At 37.0% G+C, this 23,528-nt stretch overlaps 2 protein-coding genes and 2 long non-coding RNA genes across 4 annotated transcripts; 2 read left to right on the top strand and 2 right to left on the bottom strand.

Moving 5' to 3' along the window:
- The first annotated feature begins 1,188 nt into the window (after window positions 1-1,188).
- LOC150082685 (uncharacterized) lies at window positions 1,189-2,340 on the top strand. The gene is made up of 3 exons (XR_016547235.1): window positions 1,189-1,270; window positions 1,653-1,917; window positions 2,187-2,340. It is a non-coding gene; the product is annotated as an uncharacterized LOC150082685 (long non-coding RNA).
- A 5,107-nt stretch (window positions 2,341-7,447) lies between these two features.
- On the bottom strand, window positions 7,448-8,387 carry LOC150082684 (uncharacterized). Its single transcript, XM_090378749.1, has 3 exons — window positions 8,318-8,387; window positions 7,823-8,076; window positions 7,448-7,594 (listed from the first exon to the last, which is right to left on the bottom strand). The coding sequence occupies exons 1-2, from the start codon at window positions 8,327-8,329 to the stop codon at window positions 7,840-7,842; spliced, it is 249 nt and encodes an 82-aa protein (XP_090234875.1). The 5' UTR covers window positions 8,330-8,387; the 3' UTR covers window positions 7,448-7,594; window positions 7,823-7,839.
- A 2,943-nt stretch (window positions 8,388-11,330) lies between these two features.
- LOC150082683 (uncharacterized) lies at window positions 11,331-13,205 on the top strand. Its single transcript, XM_090378748.1, has 3 exons — window positions 11,331-11,412; window positions 11,888-12,271; window positions 13,079-13,205. The coding sequence occupies exons 1-2, from the start codon at window positions 11,401-11,403 to the stop codon at window positions 12,248-12,250; spliced, it is 375 nt and encodes a 124-aa protein (XP_090234874.1). The 5' UTR covers window positions 11,331-11,400; the 3' UTR covers window positions 12,251-12,271; window positions 13,079-13,205.
- A 3,741-nt stretch (window positions 13,206-16,946) lies between these two features.
- Window positions 16,947-20,865, bottom strand: LOC150082682 (uncharacterized). The gene is made up of 3 exons (XR_016547234.1): window positions 20,824-20,865; window positions 20,038-20,302; window positions 16,947-17,071 (listed from the first exon to the last, which is right to left on the bottom strand). It is a non-coding gene; the product is annotated as an uncharacterized LOC150082682 (long non-coding RNA).
- Between the last annotated feature and the right edge of the window lie 2,663 nt (window positions 20,866-23,528).

Genomic DNA, 23,528 nt, shown 5'->3' with positions numbered 1-23,528 from the left:
AAGTTTTTCTATTATGATCACTGAGATTATCAAAATCATTCGATTTGGATGCAAATATCACAAAATAAAGAACTAATTGCGAAAATAACAAAGAAATTATTCTTCTTGATATGTGAAAATATTGAGAATTAGAATTAAAAATTTGCAGCCATTTAAAAAAAAAAATTGTGGAAATGTAACCTTCTCATTTTGGATTTTTTTTTTAAATTTTAGTTTTGCTTGTTTTATGCTATTTTTTTTTTTTAGTTGTATTTTAGTGTGCGATGCATCCTAATGTCCTAATGTCTATGCTTACTTCATATACTATAGCAAATCACAAAAATGAATTATTGTGATTTGTTTCTTTCTCTGTGTCTGTCGGTCCCAGAGGGTTGAAGATGATGTCCAACAAAACCTTTAAATGTAGCCAAACCTGATTGTGTAGATTGATGCCATAACATTTCAATTAACATCTCAAAACAAATTTATTTGCCATCATTTGCTATCATTTTTAATTTTAAAATTAAAAATGATGGCACACAACGTATCGTCACTCTTTCAAATAATTAAATAAGAAAAAAAAAATAAAGTTCATCTCCCATGATCCTTTGAGGCATCATCTGTTGAATTTATTATTGCCACTAGCGGGCGCTATCTAGTTATTTTTATAATTTTCGCTGGATGGCGCTGCACCATTTTTTATGAAAATAATTTTTTCCTTTTATATAAAAAAAATATATCAATCATAGAAACTTAATAAAATTGGAATACAAATTCCAAATCTTAATTATATACCCTATAGTACGTGTTATAGAATTTCCACAACTTAAGATGACATAACTCGCTTATGAGGAATGTAAAATTTAGAGTATTTGATGAAATTATGAAGGTATTTCCCCATGCTAACAGAGAGAGAGAGAGAGAGAGAATCAAAAACAGCCTTGAAATCATTACGAGGAAAACTTTATAACTGAAAACCACTCTGTTTCTAACGACACCTCTCCCTCCCACTCACAGCGATTAATGATTAGCAGCTGTCTTAAGATAAATTTGTGGTTTTTCTTCGCGGTATCTAATCTTTTGATAATTCCAGAAACAAAAGAAGGTTAACACCTCGACCTCATCACGATATTACCCTTTTGGTTTTCTTTTTAAAATGAAAATACGTGGATTTGAATTGAGGGCGTTGAGGAACTGGATTTCATATATAAAGCCGTGTAGTATTGTATACAGACACTCCGGTGGTGAAGACATTTCTGTGCACTACCTGACGATAGCCATGAGGTTCTTGGTGAGTATAAGCTTTATATCGATTTATTTATTGAATTTATAAATTAATATAAACGTTTAAATCTGCTATTTAGCAGTAGATTTTCCCTAGAAAAAATTTTTAAAAGTTCCAATAATCATAACTGAGTAAATCTTTAAAATTTATTTTTGGCTTCATAACAAAATGGCTTCCACTGATTTAATTTTCAGAAAATTAAATTCGAATTTCTTTTTTAGTGGATGGTGAATTAAAATTTGTTTAGAGAAAACCAGATAGAAAGCCTGTCCATTATTTAATTAAGCGTACTTGCCTTTCTTTTGAAATTTTAAGTTAGCAATGTCTTTCTTTAATAATCCTTCATTTCGATAATTTTATGACTTTCTGTCTTTCCTTTTTATCGCAGGTTTCATTTCTGTTTGTCTTAGCTGTTGTTGTAGCAGCTGTGGTTGCAGTTAGGAAAGGTGGTGGTGGCTATGGAGGAGGAGGCTATGGTGGTGGTGGATATGGTGGAGGCTATGGCGGTGGGGGATATGGTGGTGGAAAAGGAGGTTTCGGAGGTGGAGGTTACGGAGGATATGGTGGATATGGTGGTGGTGGATATGGTGGTGGAGGAAAAGGAGGCTGGAAGGGTTAAACGAGCATAACGATGGTGGTAATAAGAAGAAAAGGTACGTTGCAACGATTAAACTAACAATAAAAATTGTTAAGCTGTTTTCGGAGTTTACCTTCGGTCTTATTTAATAATACAAATGTGGTATATCGCTTCCAGTAGTTTGAAAGCGATAGTTTGGATGAAGAGAATGTGTAATTGTCCTCGAAACGTGGTCATTTTTAAAATATTATTTTTCTTAGTTTTTAATTCTTTAATGGTCTTTTAACGAATTTGACTTCTGATTTCTCAAAAAAAAAATTCAATAATTCTTCATTATTTGAATAGGTTGACGACTCCAAATGTGCTTCGCCCAACGTGTCACCGGGCATCATCAGCTGACATCATCTGTAATTCAGTATTCATTTTCTGTACATGTCCCTTAAATGCCTTCTGTGAAAAAAACACCATTTTTCTGTAAAAACTGAATACTTTTAATAAATAGAAAAGAATTTATAGACTTCTTAAATAGTTTCCATTCCAAAGAGTCTTCAATTCTGTAAAATGCAGACGTATGTAACGTTTTAATCTAACATCCATGTGTACAACCACATATAAATACACACATTAAAACATTAAGAGCACATTTTCAGGTAAATAACAATGTCAGTACCAATATGATTCTTTGGTTGCAACCAAGAGATTCATCCAGAGCACATAGCTGAGTGGTCTGCACAGCTCTTTGAATCCATTATGGACGACTGTCTCTTACGAGTATGTTAGAGAAGCCACACGGTGAGAACAATATCTTTAATCTCATTTCTTTCCCAATAAAGTCTAAGAAGGGCTGAACTGATTTTTGAAAATTTACATTAGGGATCATCAGCAGATAATGATGATGACGTATTAATGAGAGAGTTACCTGAAGAGATAAAGGAGTAGTTCTTATTTTCTAACTGGAATTTATAATGGCCTTAGGAATTATTTGAATTCTATTTAATCGGAGCAGTTGATGAATTTAACGAGTACAAATACTAAGCGGAAACTGCTCAAAGTAATTCTAAGGGTACTAATTGTTTTTTACCTTTAAAGCGTTATCAGAATTAATTTCAGTATTAGTAGTTGAAAATGATGCAAGGAATAAAATTTATACAGCATCAGCCAAAAATATAAAATAGCAACATCGTTTGTCCCTTCCAATAATTTGTCCAATTCTTCTGCAAATTCATTCAAAGTACTCACTTCTTCAGCAACAGATGGAAGTTTGTTCCAACAACCAACCACCCGCTTGTCGAAGGCTTACTCCCAATATTTATCCTGCGACCATCCTCCCTCATTTTCGAATTCCCCCCCCCCCCCCCATGTGTTTAATATAAGGAACATGAAGGGTTCCCACAGCATTCAGTTTGCCCTCTCTATTTAAATCCATAAACGCCACAACCACATTACCTCGCAGGTGGTCAGTCTCCAGTCGCAACAACTTGCAAAACTGAAGCCTTTCTTAGTACGATCATCCTTTTGTTCCCCTCATCAATCTCGCTGCCATGCCTCCGTGGGTAGCACAGTTAGTTGAATCGCTGTCCTACCCACACTGTGTGGAAAAGACCTTAGTTGGAGTCCCGTAGAATGACGTAAGAAATTTTTATGAGGCTTTTTCACAACGTTGCTGAGTTATTCAATCTCAATCAAGGGTAGCATGGTTTTTCTCTCGGAAACTCGGCTTTTTGTTCTGCAAACAGAAAATCGACCACAGATCACACGCAGTTTACAGTCAATATACACGGAGCAACATGGCCTTAATGGCTGATGCTCCTAAAACCACACAACAACAACAACAACAACTCGCTGCCCTTCTCTTTACCCGATCCAGCAGCTCTACATTCTTCCTAAAAATCAGGCCTTCGGACCTACATACCGTACTTAAGATGCTATGATTAGGATAATCGCTTCCTTATGGTGCTGGCAAAAAAATCCTGTATATCCCTTACAGAACCTCATGACTGTCTTAGCAGAATGTCTATCTGAACTGATGAAGTCAGAAACAGAAAACAAAGCCAGATGGGACTTCCTCTCTTTTGACTTTATTTCCAAATACTATGAAAAGTCTGAGTTAACCTGTAATAAAGTAATTCTGGAAGTAATCACAATTATACTAAGGAGGATTCAAAAAATTTAAAAGGAGCTGGCAAAGAGAGAGAGCGAGAGAAAAGAACTAATAAAGATAATAGGGAACCCTAACCGCCAATGCACTCTTCATATTTTCTTCAACAATAATTCAGAGTACACTCACACTTGATACGGATCTCATCAAATGGAGCCTGTCTCTTATAACCACCTTCATCCTCGAGGTGTTTGGCATTACGAGAATGCGAAATGGGGCAGTCTGCAGGATTTCTGTTCTTCATTTCCATTCCTTGGTTGGATAACCTTTTCAAAACTTCTGATGTCAACGTTTGCTCAAATTGTGTCAGTGAAATTATTCTTGTAGGGATAAAATCCTTTATTCCACACCACATTAAAACCTCGTCCTTTATCCAAAAAGCTTGGTTTTCCTATAAATATGCTAAGGATGTCCAAGATAAAAATACTGCATTGCATATCGCAATTGACTGACATCGGAACCTTCAGGTTAATTTTCTGCCTATACCAAAGCTCACAACAACTGTAAAACTGTTATTAACAGTCCAAATTCGATGCTGAACAGGCTAAGGATAGAAAACATGTTTCTTGTCCAAATATGAACTTGGTCCCTTGTCAAACTATTGGCCGCAACTTCTGTCCATCTTTACTCCCACCTCTGTTAAAACCTAATGATTCTGTTGCATCCTCAGCTAAAAATAATGCAGACTTACTTACACCCAACTATCTCTCCCTTCAGGTTATTGTGGTCTTCCAACAGAATGATGTTAGATCTCTGAATAACCTTTATGATAAGAAAGCTCCAGATGCTAATAGTATTTCTCCACTCGATCCTGAAACCTGTGCTCCTGAGCTTACTTCTGTTTTGCATCGCCTTTTTACAGTTTCTTATTCCAGTAGCGATTCAGCTTAGAAATTTACTCATATACAACACGATCCAAAAAAGGATGACAGACCTCTCCCTTCAAGTTATTGTCCAATCGCGCTTACATCTACTCTTTCCTACAATGTAATGAAGAAATCCATTAATCACCAACTCCTAAAAGACCAAGACACCTTCGGTTCGAACAATGATCGCCAAATATGAATTCCTTCAATGCCGATCCACTGGTGAAATACTGACGTATATTACCCATCTGTGGACAGATTCAATGGAAAAGTTTGGTGAAACTTGACATTTCTAAGGATTTTGATCGGGTTTGGCGTATAGGTTTTATAAATAAGCTTCCATGTTATGGATTGCCGACTGTTGTTTACAATTGAGTATCCAGTTTTTTTTCTGAGCCCCCTGCTGTAGATGATGGTAGATGGCACTCTATCTTCGAATTTCTCCACTAAATGCTGGTATTCCTCAAGGTTCCAGTCTTGTTTCCACTCTTTTCTCTTGACTGGAAATGCTATCCATAGTTTCTCTGACAACAGCAACACATTACATTCCACCTTCCAGTTTGAGAAATCTTGACCTGCACACACCTTCAGTTTCTTCAATGTCCATGGCCAATTTCTTAAACGCAGATATCCATATAATTTTCCAACGGGGAAAGAAAACAGTTAATATTAATTCTTTTAAAACTAAGTCTTCACAAAATAGTTTATTGCACCTTCACTTATCTGTGATGACACTCAGATCTCCAAAAAGGACATTTCTTTGATAGGAATTACCCTGACTTCTAATCCATTTTCACATAAACACTTCACAAATATTGTTTCAGCCGAGGGTTGCATGTCTTTTTTCTACGAAAATCTGAGGTTTTTGTCCAGCAAACTGGCAAATCAACCATAAAATATACACAATTTACAAGCCTCAGATCCACAGAAATCTAAGCCATCGACTCTCTGATAAGATAAATGAAAAATTTCTCAAAACCTTTCAATGATATTTCTCAGCTTCAGATATTTAGGCATTCACTTTGCTGGGATGTTGCTTGACGAGCAGATGTTTTTCCGAGGATTGTTTTAAAGTTCATGATGCAAATGGTAAAGCTTCGTCCATACAATGCCGATCACGTCAGTAGGATGGATTTTGCAACCATTTGCTTATCGTGGCTGGTTAAAAACTCAGGTTGGTTGCCTAACGTATTGTGGACAGATGAAGTTCATTTCTTCCCTTATGACTCAATACTGTACTTATAATTATCTCATTACAAAAACGGAGAAATCAGGAAAAACCTTTCCATGATGGAAAAATAACTGGCGTAGCTTCACATCTCGATCCTTGTTTAGTCCATGTTTCTTTGAGGGAAAAAGTTAGTGGGTACTCAAAATTGACACAGTAAGTGGGCGTGAATTCGAGGAACGAAACGATCTTGACAAAATGTCAAGGTCCCTTCGTTCACAACAATGTTCCATCAAGATGGAGTGCTACCTCATTACCTTTGAAGTGTAGTTAATCTTCTCAAGAGTACCTCGTGGATAACACAGTGGCTATAATCACCGTCCTCCTTACACCAGGTGAAGTAGGGCCTCAGTTAATGACGCGATTAATTTTATTGTCTTTTTTCACTCCGTAGTTGAGTTAGTCGGTCTCTCGGCCGAGAAGAGCTGGGTATTTTTCCAGAAACTTCGGTTTTTCGTTCAGCAAAACGGACAAACCGATCAGAGAACGCGAAATTTATGAACATAAAACACATGGGTGGATGACGTCGTTCTCCGGTATGGCAGTTCTTATTCCTTTCAAGAATACATCAAACGTTAATGTCGTTGGCCGAAATTTGATATTAAATATCCCACAGATAGCTCTGATTCAAATTTTGATAATATTTCCCAATTGGGTCAACCGGCAGTCCTGCTCTCCTCGCCTGGGACCGACTAACTCAGCGACTGTGTGAAAAACCTCATAAATGCTACTTGCGTCATTGACGAGATTCAAATTTAGGCCCACCCAGTGTGTGGAAAACGGTGATTATAACCACTGTGTTACTCGCGAGGATATATCCATTTATAGAAGTTGAAGTCATGACAGGAAGTTATTTTATGCTCAATCTGTATATAAGTGACAGCTAGTAGATAGGAATTACCCCACTAGTTGGCATGCACCTAATTAGCAACGAAATGGAGACTTCTATTGGAGCAGAATGAAGGATGCACTTTGAGAAATCAAAGTTGTAATTACCGTCTTCCCCAACGCCATGTTCAAAAGGTCCGGGCTAGAATCCCGTAAATTATGAAAAGCTTTTATGATTTTTTATTTATTTGTTTCATACCCTGGCTTAGTTATTAGAAAGAAATGGTATGGGAGAGCGGCATTGACTCCTTTATTTAATTTTATTTCTTTTTGGGGTAATATGTAAGTTTGCATCTTGCATCATTTTGCCAATACTAGTCATTTTGAGAAAAAAACCACTGAGATTTATATTTTTACCATCATAAGCATCTCCATTATAACAATATCACATTTCATCCACTTTAAACATGACAACTGTGCGCATGTTTTTAATTCTCTGAACAATAATGAACTCTTTTCAACATTTTATTACAAATATTCAGTTTTACAGATGAGCATTTTATTACAGAAGGCGGTTAAGGGACCTGTACAGAAAATGAATTATAAATTGCAGATGATGTCGGTTGGCGATGTCCGGTGCCATGTTGGGAGAATCATATTTGGCGTCGTAAACCTACATAAAGAATAAAGATTTATTGCATTTTATTTTTTTAGAAATCAGAAGTCCAATTAATTAAAAGAACATTTAAAAAGAAACTAAGAGAAAGACACATCAGAGTGACTAATTAAGAAAGACTATGTATTGAATCAGCAATTGCAACAACACCTCTTCCAGCCATGTTTATATTATTAAATAAGACTAAAGATGGACGATTTCTGTTAACTTAACCGCCCAACGTACCTTTTCCTCTTAATCGTTTAGCCCTTCCAGCCTCCTTTTCCTCCTCCATATCCACCACCACCACCATATCCACCATATCCTCCATAACCTCCACCTCCGAAACCTCCTTTTCCACCACCGTATCCCCCGCCGCCATAGCCTCCACCATATCCACCACCACCATATCCTCCTCCTCTATAGCCACCACCACCATAACCTTTCCTAACTGCAACCACAGCTGCTACTACAACAGCTATGACCAACAGAACTGAAACCTGCGATAGAAAAGAAAGACAGAAAGTCATAAAATTATCAAAATATATTCATTTAGGTAAGATAAGAAACAAAATTCATTAACATCAATATTATATTGGAATAAAATAATAGATGGCGACTAGTTCGAAACTTAGTGTTCAGTTTTCATTAACGTGATAATTCTAATTAAATTAATTTATACTGAAGATTCTTCTCTATTAATTTATGACTTCCATAAGTCTAAAATAAACTTATACTCACCAAGAACTTCATGGCTAACGTCAGTTTGGAACACAGAAATTCGTTTTCACCACCCCAATGTGTGTGTATAATTCTACAGGGCTTTATATATGAATCCCAGTTCCTCAACGCCCGCCTTAAATCCACTTATTTTCATTTAAAAAAGGAAAAACAAAAGGTTAATATCGTGATCTGGTCAAGCAGTTAACCTTTTTTGTTTGTGGAATTGTCAAAATATTAGATTTTTCTTAGAGAAACCGCAAATTTTACCTTAAGACAGTCATTAATCATTAATCACTGTGAGTGGGTGTGAGATTTCGAAACAAAGTGGTTTTCACTTATCCATTTTCCTTATAGCAAGGATGGTTGATTAGAAGACACTTTTATTTTTAATCTTTTCATTAGCTTGGGGAAATACCTTTGCCCGAATACGCTAACGTTTCGAAATTCATACGTCAAGTGTAGTATTCATACTTGAAAACAAGACATTTCAAGATCGACAGGCTCTGAGAGTCATTAATGATTGTCTATTTGGGTTGCGTGAATGATGGCATTATACCGTAAGATGTTTCTTTATTAAATTGACCCAATTTCTCTCCTGTCTGACAAATGAACATGCCAAGAATGTGTCATCGTCTTTGGAAGGGGACTTAATGTTTTTCTCTGCTTCTAATTGCCGGTTTGTAAGTCCACTGTCCTCTTTCGTATCCTTCTAAACCAGTTCTGCCCTTTTACCTACTACTTCACTTCTGGAATGGACTATTGTTTACCGAACTGGTTGTGTTCCGATACATTTTGAAGGATAGTGCAACAGTAAATATTGCAAAATATAAACATGACTTACTTTAGGGCTTCATCCGTCTTATTAAGTGTAAATTAATGAGTAAATCTTTTTAAAGAAAATAAAACAAGCATATATTGATGGCACTCTCTAATTGCTTCGAATAATCGACGTTTCGGATTGCCGAGGTCACTTTGTACGAACCAAGATACTAAAATTAATCATTTCTGGAAATTTCATTTGGTTTCCTGTTCAATTTAATTGCATATTCTATTTAATTCTAATTCAATTTCTGGAAATTGAGCTTGGGTTTAGCCTGGGAAGAGAAGTTTCTCCCATTCAGTTCAAGAATATTTGAAGACTGTGACGTATGCAGTGACGTATTAACGTCTCCACTGATCCGTGCAACTTTAAATGGTTCCATAACTTGTTCAACAAGCAGTGACACATGATTGACATTTTGAAGTTATTTATCATTTAAAGTTGTTTAATTTTCATGGCTGCTATTAATTAAAGAGAACTCATTTTGACAAAAGGAATGGGCTTTGGTTGAATATCGCGTGTCTTTTAAAAGTATATTATTTATTTAGAAGAATTATTACGTAGAAGTACAAGATCATTTCTTGCACAACTTCCTATTTCAAGTTGGGGAGTCCCGGCAAGGATGTTTCGCTTCCTGTAGGAAGGTCATCAGTTGCACATGACTGGAATCCCTTTTGCGAAATATAAGACAGGATTCAGTTTTAGAAGGATTGATATTAACTAAGTTATCTTTTCTCCACTGGAAAATTAACTGGAGATTAGCATTTAAGGAATTGGTAGTGGAGATTCGAGAAGTGCAGGACAAGGTTTCTTGAACTGGAAGATGGAATGCAATGTGCTATCATCAGCAAATCGATGAATGGAATTTCCAGTCAATGGAAGAAGATCGTTAATATACAAAAGGAAAAGAGCGGAAGAAAGAACGAACCTTGGAGAACAGCAGTTTAGTGGAGGAGTTAAAGGCAGAGAGATCTACCATCACCCGCATTGAGCAGTCATACAGAAAACTGAATACCCAATTACAAAAATCGGCAATCCATAAGATGGAAGCGTAATTTATTTAAGATAGAAATAAACTTAGAATTTTCTTCCTCTTCACATTGGTGAGGGAAAGAATCATTAGTAACCATACTACATCTACTTTAGTTGTGTCATCGAAGTAAGAAAAGGCACTTTTCTTAAAAAGTAATTAACCGCGTCTTGTTCTGCTTTCGAAGTTTACGAGGAATCAAACATTAAAATGTAACTTCCAGTTCAACATCCATCTCTGCCTTGAGAAAGATATTTCCAAATTTATTCCTTGCATAACTTTTTATTTCCAGTGTGGTAATTCCTCGAAGGTAAATTCCCTTATTTGTACACGCACTTATGTGTCATCAGTCACCTCTGAGTAGTAGTTCTGTTGTTTGACTGAAGTTTTAAATGTCCTTGTGTAGGTCATTCATGCAGTTCAGTTATGCTTCGGTTAGGGGAACGTCAACTATTTCACTTTAACTGCTTTGTCTACCAAACAAATGTTGTAGTTTGGGTTGGAGGGGCTGAATTTTCTAGTTGCATCAGGGCCCTTTAAAGTCTCGATATAGCCTGTTTTTTTCTCCCGGATTTTAAAGTAATCTTGAACGTATCTAAATGAAATACAAACCAAATAAACTATTGAAAATTTCGAATATTCAAATTTATATGAAGATAAAGCTTTAGCTAATGTAACAAAAGAAACTTTATATTTTCAAGAATTAATGAAATCCTTGTCAAATATTTTTTGGACTGACAATTAACTCTAATCCTGTGAAAGCTTAATCCAATCTTAACACAAATAATTCGATGTGTTTAAGCTAAATTGCAAAAGAAAATTATACGTATAGAAGCCAAGAAAGCCTTATCTATTCTTCATGATAAAGATCTTACAGAAAAAAAAGGTTTCAAAGATAATTGAGAAATAATTCTCACTAATCATTTACCCGGAATTGTAAAATTCCTGCTTGACGTTGATAATTATCGTAAGGAAAAAGTGGAGAAGTTGTTAACTCCCACGATTTATAAGTAAACTGAAAAAAAAGCCTTCTATCTGGTCCAGTGACATTTCTAATGTCCGGTATGGAACAGGATTTGCAGATGTTCTTGGAGAAATCTATTCTTTGGGTATTTTAGAAAAGGTACTAAGCTAGAATTAGAAGGGGGGGATTTGGGGGAGGCTAATGTTTAATATAAAGCTGCGTAGCACCACAAACTCTTCAGTGGTTAAGACGACATCTTTTTTGTAGTTCTGAACCTGTGATTTGCAATGAGGATCTCGGTGAGTGGAGTTTTGCTAATTAAAGTTTTAAGACTTCTAAGCTTATTTATTGGAGAAATATAATTTTAAATTTTCTTTTTAATGATCTATAACCGTAGACATATAAAGGATATGCCTTTAGTCAGTTTGAAAGACATTTAAGAAATTTTTCTAGTCTTTGGTAGAATCTTAAGCCAGACTGAGTAGTCTAATATTTTCGAATCTTTGAGGAGAAATACTTCTGGGAACCTGTTTGTGAAAATACACCATTATATTCATCCTTTTTTCTCTAATTATAGTCAACGTTCCATGTTTAATACCAGTTTGGGCCATGGTCCTTGAATTGTAACTTGTTCAAACTTGCCTTTCATTCTTTTTTTTAAATTGAAAATGAGCGTGTGCGTATGGCTAAATTTTGCATAAAACTGAAATTTTGAGCACGTTCTTATTGAGGTAAGTTGCATGTTCACTGATTTATGCTTTATTTTAATTATAGGTTGCAGTTCTGTTTCTGGCAGTTGTCATAGCTGCAGAGGTGGTTGCCGACCGCCATGGTGGAGGAGGGGGTTACGGAGGAGGTGGTTACGGAGGAGGATTAGGTGGTGGTGGAAAAGGAGGTGGCTTGGGCGGTGGAGGATATGGAGGAGGTGAATTGGGAGGAGGAGGATATGGAGGAGGTGGTTACGGAGGTGTTGGTGGTGGCAAAGGTGGTTTTGGAGGTGGAGGATATGATGAGGGTTTTGGAGCAGCCGGAGGAGGAGGTCGCTTCAGAGGCGGAGGTAAAGGAGGATTTGGGGGAGGAGGTTTTGGTGGCGGCGGTTATGGAGGAGGTGGACACGGTGGTGGATTGAAAGGTTAATAGAATTATAGGACAAAAAAGGTACGATTTTAATAAATCTATATTAAAGTAATTGTTTTGTTTTAATTCGATTTTAAATTATGTATAAATATAGTGCAAATGCATCAGGAATACATAGTTATATCTGAATAAATCAGATTATTAATAAAACGGCATCGTTTTAAGTTATATCTCATATTGTGAATACCTTCACAACGAGTTGCCATGATATTGCACTACTTCGAATAAGTAACGCTTCACCTAAGGAGAAGACTAATGTTACTTATTCTCAAATGGATACCACCACCCAGACGGCACCGTTTCAGGGCTATTTGGCCCTTCTTCTAAATATATGATACACCATCAGGCATCTCTCATATTGTGGAGTTATACTTCATAACTGTTTTGCCATCATTGCATCACTCGGGTACCTACCCACCCACCGAAGAAGGGCCAAATAGCCCTGAAACGGTGCCGTCTGGGTGGTGGTATCCATTTGAGAATAAGTAACATTAGTCTTCTCCTTAGGTGAAGCGTTACTTATTCGAAGTAGTGCAATATCATGGCAACTCGTTGTGAAGGTATTCACAATATGAGATATAACTTAAAACGATGCCGTTTTATTAATAATCTGATTTATTCAGATATAGCTATGTATTCCTGATGCATTTGCACTATATTTATACATAGTCTAGACTCCTTCATAGCTTGAGGCTTATGCCCTAAACGCTTGAGTCTAAATATTCGATTTTAAATGCATTTTAAAAGTATATTCATAAAGAACTGACATAATCATATTGGAAATTTTAATAATAGGACTTTAATAATAGTTTATTATTATTATTTTAGGTTGAGTTTTCCCGACAACTAATCATGTGATGTCATGAAATCCGAGCTTTGCCTTCTGCAGCAATGATCTTTGGCTATCTTGTTGATAAAATTATTCTGTAAAATAAAATGCTTTTTATAAAATGTATTTTCCAGTGTGCGTTTATAAAATCCAGAATATTTCGTACATAGTTTCGAAGCAACTAAACTACTACAAAGAATTTTAATATTGCAGGGTACAAATCTAAATTATGATTTATTTAAGAAAATTATTTTTTATAGGTTTAATACAAACTTACAAAAACAAAAATTAAACAGAAAGCTTTTGAAAAAATTCAATTTTTTATGTTTAAAATGGAGCAGTGTATTTCTTGTGCTAACAAGAAGATCGAACACTGAAGTCATGTATCTGAAGAAGAAGACAGAACTCTTCAACTCTTCAACAAGAAGACAGAACTCTCTGAATCATTTAAATGATAAAAAAACATTCAAAAGCAAATCTCGTTTGAATACTTAGCTGAAACAAAGATGGTGAACAGTCGAAAAAGGAGACGGTCTACTGAAGTTAATAACTTGTTTCTTTGTAATGTATTTCGAAAGTCCTAATCACGTGTTGTTGGAAGAAGTGAGTCATATTCTGTTGTGAAAACGTCTATTGACTGCTACAATTCTATAAACATTTCGATCCTGTTTATTATGATTCCTCTTAATGATTCCTCTAAACTTTCAGGTTAGTCTAGACGGGTTAGACGTTAATAGCGTCTCCTTCCCAAATAAAACGGCAAATAGCTTTAAAAAAATAGAACGAGAAGAAAATGTAAATTTCGAGTAAAAGAGTGCTAGAGATACGAAATTTAAAAGTTACAGCCTTTATTCTTTAACGTTACTTAAATTATTACAAAAATGTTCAAAGAGATCGCCATCGTGATCGAAACATAACTGAACACAGTAAAGTATATTCGAAAACACTGCCTGAAGGCCCTCGTGGATGGCACAGTTGGTAGAATGACCATCCTCCCAACCCATGATAGAAAAGACCTGAGTTTGAATCCGGTCAATGACAAGAAGAATTTTAATGGGCCTTTTTCACAACGTGGCTGAGTTAGTCGGTTTCAGGCGAGGGTAGTATGGTTTTTTCAACCAGAAACTCGGATTTTTCATCCAGCAAACAGAAAATCAACCACAGAATGCACGAAGCAATATGGCCTTAGTCATTGATGTTCCGAAAACCCTACAACAACCTACTCACACAGTGGAGGGAAATTTCTGGTGAGGAATTTCCCGATCAGTATGATAAATCTTATTGGGATTCCCCTCAGTACCTTTTTTTTCCATGCAAACAGCAGAATTCATGGACAACATAGCGTGGAAATCCGCATCAATCTCCATTAGTTTGCAATAATGGTATGAAACATGAAACAGGTCTCCTAAATTATCAAGTACATCAACTAGTAGGCTTACTGAAACCAAAAGAAAGAAATATAATCTGTAACGCTGCATCAATAACGCGGCCAAGGAACTCCCACAAACAATCCAGAAGAAGGAAATGGTACACGAGTTAAATGTTCAAAGGAGCCACAACTTCAAAGGGGTTGTGGTTCTTTCGCATTTCGTCCAATGACAACAAGACACTAATCAATCCCAGGAGGATTACATGGACTCGAATAAGGCAACCTTCCCAAGCCTACATCTAACACTGCTGGCGATAACCACTTAGAAATCTTTCACCTGACCCTTCCCTCTGTAGCGATTCAGAATATGTAATACCAAACGAAAACTGTTAAATGAAACAATACCCATTTAAATCGTGTGTCAAAACTTGAATCGGTGCTTCGAATATCCAAAAGATCTTACTGGAAGGCCCATTGACCTCATCTCTCATCTAGGCTCACTCAAAAGAAACTTCTGATTTTCAGTTTGATATTGATATGCCACATGGGCTGATGAGTTCATCTTCGGGTGGCCCTGATGTGAGAGTAGATTAATCTTAATGACCATACTTCAGACATCAACATCTGGATCAAACAAACGCTATACCACTTATGACCTAATCTCAGTAAATTTTGACTACTGTTTCCCAATCAGTCCAAATAATCCACTCTCAAGCGCCCACCCGTCAAAGTCCAAACTTCTGTATACGGACGTCTCATTTCGGTGGAAAATATGCGTACAGACTTAGGAGTATTCAATTCTCATAATTTTATTAATACCTCTTGGAGAGATCACAAATTCTCGATGTAGGTTCAGCCCCAAAGATATTTCAATCCTCAAACAAATGGGAAATACCTGGAGTTATCACTGTGAAAGGTATATTGAACATCACTCTGAAAGGCTCTTCTAGTCATGCTCTGCTGAAATTCGAAGAGGAGGTAGTGAGGTAACGATGCAGTGATGGGAAACGAATGACTAACTGCTATTTGGGAAACCCTGACAGCTAGTTTCGAAGAACTTAGAGCTGTCACTCTTATTGTTTCACTTCCTGCTGATACTGGACTCATTAAAGGAAGTCTGCCTTTCAATCATGTATCACATGCAGCTGTTAAAATGGAAGTGCAGCTGAAGTACAACACGTCGATTTCATATTTAAGTTATTGAGGACTCAATTCAATAGCATGTGGGTCGGACTTTGTCCATTATAAGACACACACCACCCTCCTGAGCAGGCTTTCCGCAACAAACCGATGTGGCTCGTGTTGGTCTGGCCCTCACCTGACGTTCCAGTTCATCCTATAGGTTCTGTGCGAGCCGTTCTAATTCTTGTACGTTCAAGTGCATAACCCATTCTCGAAGAGCACCAGCAGTATGGCATGTCTGGTTATCTTATTGAAACAAGCATTGGGCTGTACCAGACAACTGCCACATCATGGGAGCATGAAATTATCCAAAAGAATAACTAATTGGACCTTCTCACATTTCATAGTCCAGTGGTCCATTTTGGAGAGAAGTGTAGATTCACCATTGAAGATATTTTTAAAAAAATCGATTCAAGGCATCTTTTAAAACTCTTCAGTGATCGATCCCTCAAGATGGGAACTATTTTCGATGGATGTTGAGAATATTTTAGTGCATTTTGATTATAATGGGCCCTAATGGGATCTACTTCCAATGTTGATGCTGCTGCTAGATATCGGCAATCTTTAACCGTTTGAAGTTTTGTCTCTAGTAATAAAGAATCGTGGTCAGCTAATTGCTGTGGTTTCCTTCACTTTCCATTTGCCTACTTTGTAGGTTGTTTGTGTATTGAAACTCCTTAGACGATTCTTTGTATCAAGTGAGTTTAGTCAGGTTGTAAGAAGATAGCGTGTTAAAACCACTGGGTAGTTAATATTAGGCGCGTTTGCTTATATGAGTAATGTGCCATGTTCTATGTTTGTCCGTCCGCATGTAATAACTGGACTCTTAATGGCTCATAAAATTTTATATTTGGTTCTTTTAAAAAATTTGTCGAGCCATCCAAAATTTCATTAAAATCGAACCAATAGAAATCCAGAAATTATTATTATTATTATTATTATTATTATTTTATTTTATTTTTTTTCACAAGCATTACTATTATGCTTCTTGCAGTGCGCTGATTGGAGGAATGAATGGGAATATTGGGCATGCAAGAAAATTCACAAAAAATTTAAACGTACTAGGAACCGAACACTACAGACATAACCACAATAACCATTTTTAGATTATTTTATTGTGATACAATTATTATTATTATTATTATCTTTAATTAAATGTCAGGTTTTGCTCTTACAGAACATGGAAGTTATACTAAGTAATTTATACTAAACTTTAAAAAAATAATAATAAAATAAATAAATATGTGCGTTAATATGCATAAACACAAATAAACAATTTTCTTCGGATGGAGTGATGTACTTTTATTATTATTATTTAAATTATTAAGGTTTACATAAACTATTCTTCAACAGTTATAGCGGAATCATCTAAAGGAAATTTCATTTTATTCATTCTGTTGCTGAATCCTGTCAAGGATCGAAGAACTATTTCATCTTCCATCTAAAGAAATAAAAACAAAGAATGGTATTAGCCCATTTTATAAGAAACTTGAAACAAGAAATATCGTTTCAGATAAGTTTTATATGTTTTAAATATGAGTAATGTGCCATCTTCTATGTTTGTCCGTCCGCATGTAATAACTGGACTCTTAATGGCTAGATTTTCATCAAATTTTATATTTGGTTCTTATATTTTCATATATATGAATCTTGATGAACCAAAAAAGTACTTGTACCAACATGCTTCATTTGGACCAATGGTCAATATGCTCTTCTTGACTAATTACTTGATCGAACTCGTTCCAGACTTCTCCAAGGACTGAGATTTATGTGGAAGCAGATATTATTCTGTTCATTCTTAAATGGACGTTGTTTTCTTAACATGAGGAGCTGTTCTGCCATTAGATATTAAAACAATTGTACAAGGGGCGTTCGATTAATTATCTACCTAAGGTACTTTCCATAGTTATATTTCAATGATTCATGATTAATCATGTTCATACATATCTCAACTTGAATCATACCAATTTTGATCCCACTATGTTTTTAGGTTGTGCTGCTGTAACAGAAAGAAGGAAGACGCCTGTATAAATTTACGGATTTGCATCGTTCAACCATCAAGTTTCTCAGCAAAGAAGGAAATAGTCCAAAGGCCATTCATGAAAGGGTGGTGGCAGTGCACCTTCAGAGTACCGGGTGAAATTCTGGTTAAAACAATTCAAGGGGGATAGAGAGTCCATCGAAAATGATCCACGTCCAGGAAGGCCTATGACAGCCACCACTCCAGAAATATGCCAAGTGTGTGAAAACCCTTATATTGAATGATAGAGGTTTAAAGGTGTCCCAAATCTCTAGGGAATGTGACATACCTGAGGGAACAGTTATAACCATCCTCCATGAACATTTCGGGATGACTAAGGTCACTGCAAGGTGGGTCCCCAGATTTCTGATCCTGTGCAGAAGCAATCCAGTGTACGGTGTTGTGAGGAGAATTTAGAACTTTATAGAAGGGATCCTGAAACTTTCATCTCCAGAATTGTTACGAGTGATGAAACATGGATTCATCAGTGGGATCCTGAGACCAAGTAAGAATCAATGCAATGGAAATACAAGGGTTCTCCACACACAAAAATTTCGGACACCACCTTCAGCTTGCAAGATTATGGCCACCGTTTTTTTGGGATGCTGAGGGATTTTTGCACATTCACTACTTCGAACACAAGCAGACAGTCACTGGGAAGTCATATGCATCCCTACTGTACAACCTAAGGGATGTCAAAGAAAAAAGGAGTGGAAAACTTTCCAGAGGTGTGCTGCTCCTTCATGACAACGCACGAGTGCATAGGTCACATGCTGTTGCTGCTGCTTTGAATGAACGTGACTTTACAGAACTTACCCATCCACTTTATAGGCCGGATCTGGCCCCCAGTGACTATTTCCTGTTTGGACACCTGAAGAAAAACGAACGTGGACGTCTCTTTGCTGATGACAATAAACTGAAGTCTGCTATTTCTGTGTTCTTTGGTGGACAGGACAAAGAATTTTATTTGGCAGAAGACCCTATGGTCACATAGTCGTGAAAAAATGGTGTCCTGCCATCTACCGGTAGTTTTGCAGAAACTTCAGCGGTTGTACAGTGGCGCTGTCATTATGTGAATTAAATCCAACAATGTTTTTCCAAGAAAATATAGAACTTATTTTCACAGCCTTTAGAAGTGTTTAGGATCCTTTAAGAAGTCAATGTAATTGCAAAAAGGCTTATGAAATAATGCACATAAGGCGTGACTGAAGAAGCGTCTTCAAATAAGAAAAAGAAGCTTTTGAAAACGTTGCTCGAACTTGTGCAAGACAACCAGAAGAAATGGAATGATATTTATTGAACATCCCAAGTAGAACATTCATTTGAACAACTCAAGCTGAGGACAAAATCATTTGAGTGTCATTCACTGGCAGAGGGCTAAAGTAGATGTAACCTTTAAGGCTCATGAAGCTGGTTTGCGCAGTCTGTAAGACATAAGTACCGGAAAGCATTTGTTCTTGGAATCAAAAGGAAACACTAGCTTCTTCAGAACTGATCTGACTGGTGTAACAACAAGTGGTGGTAAAAACATGGCTGGTTGTAAGACCGGTGTGGGAGGGAGGATCTTCAAGGACGTTATGCTAAATGACTTTAAAATTCCTATGGTATTTCGCTCTATCTTTCATTAGCAAGGATTCCACCACTGAAGAACTTTATGACGTTGTTACCTCAAGAATGAACTTTATTGGTTGTATACACCGTCGGTTCCACCATTTCCTTGAGACTGAAGTAGGTTGATTATTTAGCAGTGAGATGGTTGAGCAACGGTGTAGTCCTCAAAAGATTTTTTCCTTACCATCTGCATGATGGAAAAGGAAAAATGGAAAAATGGAAAACGATGAAAAAATGGGCGTTCCCATCGAGGCGCTGAATAATGATGATCAGAGGACCGAGAGCCCTGCCCTAAAACAATCTCCAGACCATAACAGCACCGCTTCTTGCCTACCAAACACCAACAGGGCATCCCGATGCCACGGCCTCATGTTGCTTTCTCCAAATGCGGATACAGCCATCAGAATGTAGAGTTGCAAACAGGATTCAGATCAGGTGATGGATTGCCACATGTCGGTGGTCCGGTGTTCTTGTTGACGTGGCCATGCAAGGCACAATTTCTTGTATCTTGCAGTAAGCATGGGTACCTGGGACGGCCATCGAATGCCATAACCCATCTACCATATTATATCAGCCGTTCCCGAATTTGAGCCTTCACCAGCGCCACAGAGCAGTTCATTCCTACACAACGGGCGTGGCTAATGCAAAACAAACAAAGTGTACATATAGTAATATAAATATTTCAGTTGAAATGAGTAAAATAAATAAAGACAATATGAATATCTTCTTCCCTTCGAGTTAAATTTCATGAGGATTCAAACTACTAAAACACTTACTTTAATTTTTCTGTGGTACAGTTGGTTATCCTTTTCCATTCCATTTACCGCTATACCAACCTCCATAACCACCGACACCTCCATAACCGCTATAGCCGCCATATCTCCCATATCCTCCATAGCCATAGCCTCCTAAACCTCCACCATAGCCACCACCATATCCACCATAACCATCTTCATATCCACCATAACCTCCACCGTATCCTTCGTATTTGTCAGCAATGACTATTGCGACAATTACTGTCCCCAGAAAAAGACCAATAACCTAACAACAAGAAAAAAGAATTAAATTAATACATGATTTAATTTTCATATAATTTTGCGCACGTTTTTAGCAAGAATAGACATCATCTTTGCATACTGAGTTCATTTACATAAAATAAATTTAAAACAATCAACGCTGATCTTTAAACGTTCAACGCGATATTTTTGGTGTCAAATAAGATGGGGTTAGACCTTGGATGTCTTCACGACAATGCACCTTCTCACACAGCACAGCCAGTGAGACAGTTTTATCAATGACTTTTCTCTAGTTTGCTACAAAGTAAAATTTTAAAAGGAGACAGATTTGTTGGCAATAAAAAGAGTTATAAGCTTTTCTTTTCTGGGCTGCTTAAGGCAAAAACGTTGAGACAAGTCTGGTCAATAGGGAGGATATTCTGCCAAAAGATTAAGCTGCGAAAATAAAATTTTCTTAAAACAGCAATTTCTTTGGTTACGATAGATAATAACGAAAATTCTGCCACCATAATAAATACCTTATTTTCAAAACAGTAGCATACTTACCAAAGTTCTCATTGCAAGGGTGAGTGGTGGAATACCAGAATCAGTCACCGGCTCAAATGTGTTCTATGAGCTTGTTTATATAATCCACTCCATCGTTACTCCCTTTCATTGGCATTTTGGTCCGAAGAATCAAATTTCCAGAAATAAGAAGAAAAACCATAACTCAAATCGTAGCAGAGGTTATCAACAGAGGTCATGGGTGGAGTTACTTCAAGTCATCTGAAAATTACTTGATTCACTCGAAAAATGGACACTTGCCTAGTTTTCCTTGGTGGTTAAGCCCAAAAATGGGAAAATACCTTTGATTTACATTAATTGGTATGCTGTTGGATCTCAGCAAACTCGAGTTCCATCAGTAATTCCTGGTAAAATTTATTCTTAGCCCTCGTTTCGAAACCCTAGAAGGCGATGCTGCTCAGGGAACTTTCCGCATTCTGAAATACTCATTGTTCGTGACGACACATGCTGGAATCAGAGTTAAAAAATATAAACCAACGATATTTATTTTACAAATGGATTCTTCTGTGTTTCAGCAAATCAATTAATTTAATAAACCCATCTTCGTTTAACGTTAACAGAAGTTATTTATTGATCGCATTGGACTCTGATGAACAATTGTGCAGAGAAATAGAATGGGCCAATAAATCAGAATGTCTTACAATGGGGGATTTTATCTTTTCAGATATTGACTGGAACTTGTGGGTTGGTCAGTCACACGCTAGCAAGACTTTTGTGGATTTATTAGAGGATTGGTTTCTACAGCAACGTGTTCGAGGGGCAACCAGAGGGGATAATACTTTTGATCTGATTATCAGCAGTGATGACGCATGCATTAGGAATTTGCAGAAAAATGAACCACTAGGTGATAGTGATCACAGTAATCACGTGGGATTAATTTAAAGATGTAACTACGATCAAGGGTAAAGGGAAAGGTTTTTGTTTTCGTAAAGGTGACTACAGAGGTCTGAGACAGTTTTTAAATTCTTTACAATGGGATCAACTGACGATGTTACCAACGGTGAATTCTAAATGGAAAGCCCCATCAGGCGACACAGAAGCCTATGGCAGCTATCAGCTAGTCTGTAATCAAGTCACAAAGGAGGTTGGGCATGCGAAGGCAGATTACGACAAATCTTTGGCAAAGGATGCAAAGAAAAACAGCAAAGAGTTCTTTACTTATGTAAATTTTAGAAGGAATGGGATGAATCTGATTGGACCACTTAACATGGTTCGACTATTGATGACCCTGCTCAAGTAGCTGATAAACTGAATGACTATTTTGCATCTACATTCACACATGAGGAGTTATTCAAGGAGAGGAATGCCAGAAGTTTATCAAACTCTAACAGGGAGTTAAGTGATTTTGTAATAACTGAGAGCAAAGTGGAGGAGAAATTGTTGAAGTTAAACATAAAAAAGGCACCTGTGGTAGATGGAATCTCTCGAGTTATATTGAAGGAGGCAACGAGGGAAATAAGCAAACATTTAGCCATAATTATGAGAGCATTCTTGGATTCAGGTGAGGACCCACGGACTGGAGATGTGCAAATGTATCCCCAATTCACAAAGGTGGATCGAAGGGTGACACGAGTAATTACAGACCAGTTAGTTTAACTTCTGTTCCGGGTAAAATAATGGAGTCGCTGGTTAAAGATGCATTGCAGGATCATCTAGACAAGAATTCAGTTATAGCTCAGACGCAGCATAGTTTTGTTAAGGGCAGGTCTTGCCTGACCAATTTGATAGGATATTATGATGTGGTTACAAAGGAACAGGATGCAAAAAATAATTTTGATATCATATATTTGGATTTCAGGAAAGCTTTTGACACTGTTGCGCATGGAAGACTATTGTACAAATTGGAGCAGAATGGTATTAAGGGTAAGTTGCTACAATGGATAAAGGGATGGTTGAGTGGGAGACAGTAGAGAGTGGTAATAAATGGACACTGCTCTACGTGGACTAATGTTTTTAGCGGAGTTCTCCAGGGTTCAGTGCCCATTGCTGTTTTGTGTATTTATCAATGATATCGATGACTGTATATCAGGCTTAATGTCCAAGTTTGCAGACGATACGAAGGTTGGCAGGGTTGTTAAGGACATAAAAGACAGCATGCTACTGCAACGGGATCTAGAAAAGTTAGGCAGATGGGCTGAGAAGTGGCAACTGAAGTTTACATTGACAAATGCAAAGTACTGCATATGGGTAGCATAACCTATGAGAAACGTACAAACTGTGTCGGGTACTGCACTCAGGGTTGTAGAGAATGAAAAAGACCTGGGAGGTAATTGTGCAGTCAGATATGAAGTTCTCTGATCAGTGCAGACAGGCTGCAGAGCAGGTCATATAGTTTTGTCAATGATATATAGCAAGGGTGGCCAACTTAATTTGTGATGCGATCTAGTTTTTTTTCTTCAAAATGTGCCGCGATCTACCATCTCAAAAATTTCATTGCACAAGGTTAAAAAAGTTAATCAACACTTATTGAAAATTTTTGTTTATAAATTTTAAAATTAAATACAATTCAGAATTCTAGTTTCTTCGTGTCATCTGCCAAGCTTTCAAAATCGGGGATATTCCGTGATAAGTCCAACCATAAAGAATCTTCTGTACGCAAGCCAGTTAGAGTAGAGCGATTCTTCCTCTTTGTTTGTTTCCAATACGAAAAGGCTAATTCACACAGATAGGTGGAACCAAAACAGGAA

This window comes from Mastigoproctus giganteus, chromosome 7 (genome assembly GCF_048544385.1).
Source record: "Mastigoproctus giganteus isolate SK-2022 chromosome 7, ASM4854438v1, whole genome shotgun sequence".
Lineage (NCBI taxonomy): Eukaryota > Metazoa > Arthropoda > Arachnida > Uropygi > Thelyphonidae > Mastigoproctus > Mastigoproctus giganteus.
This window is presented reverse-complemented; position numbering and strand designations above follow the sequence as displayed.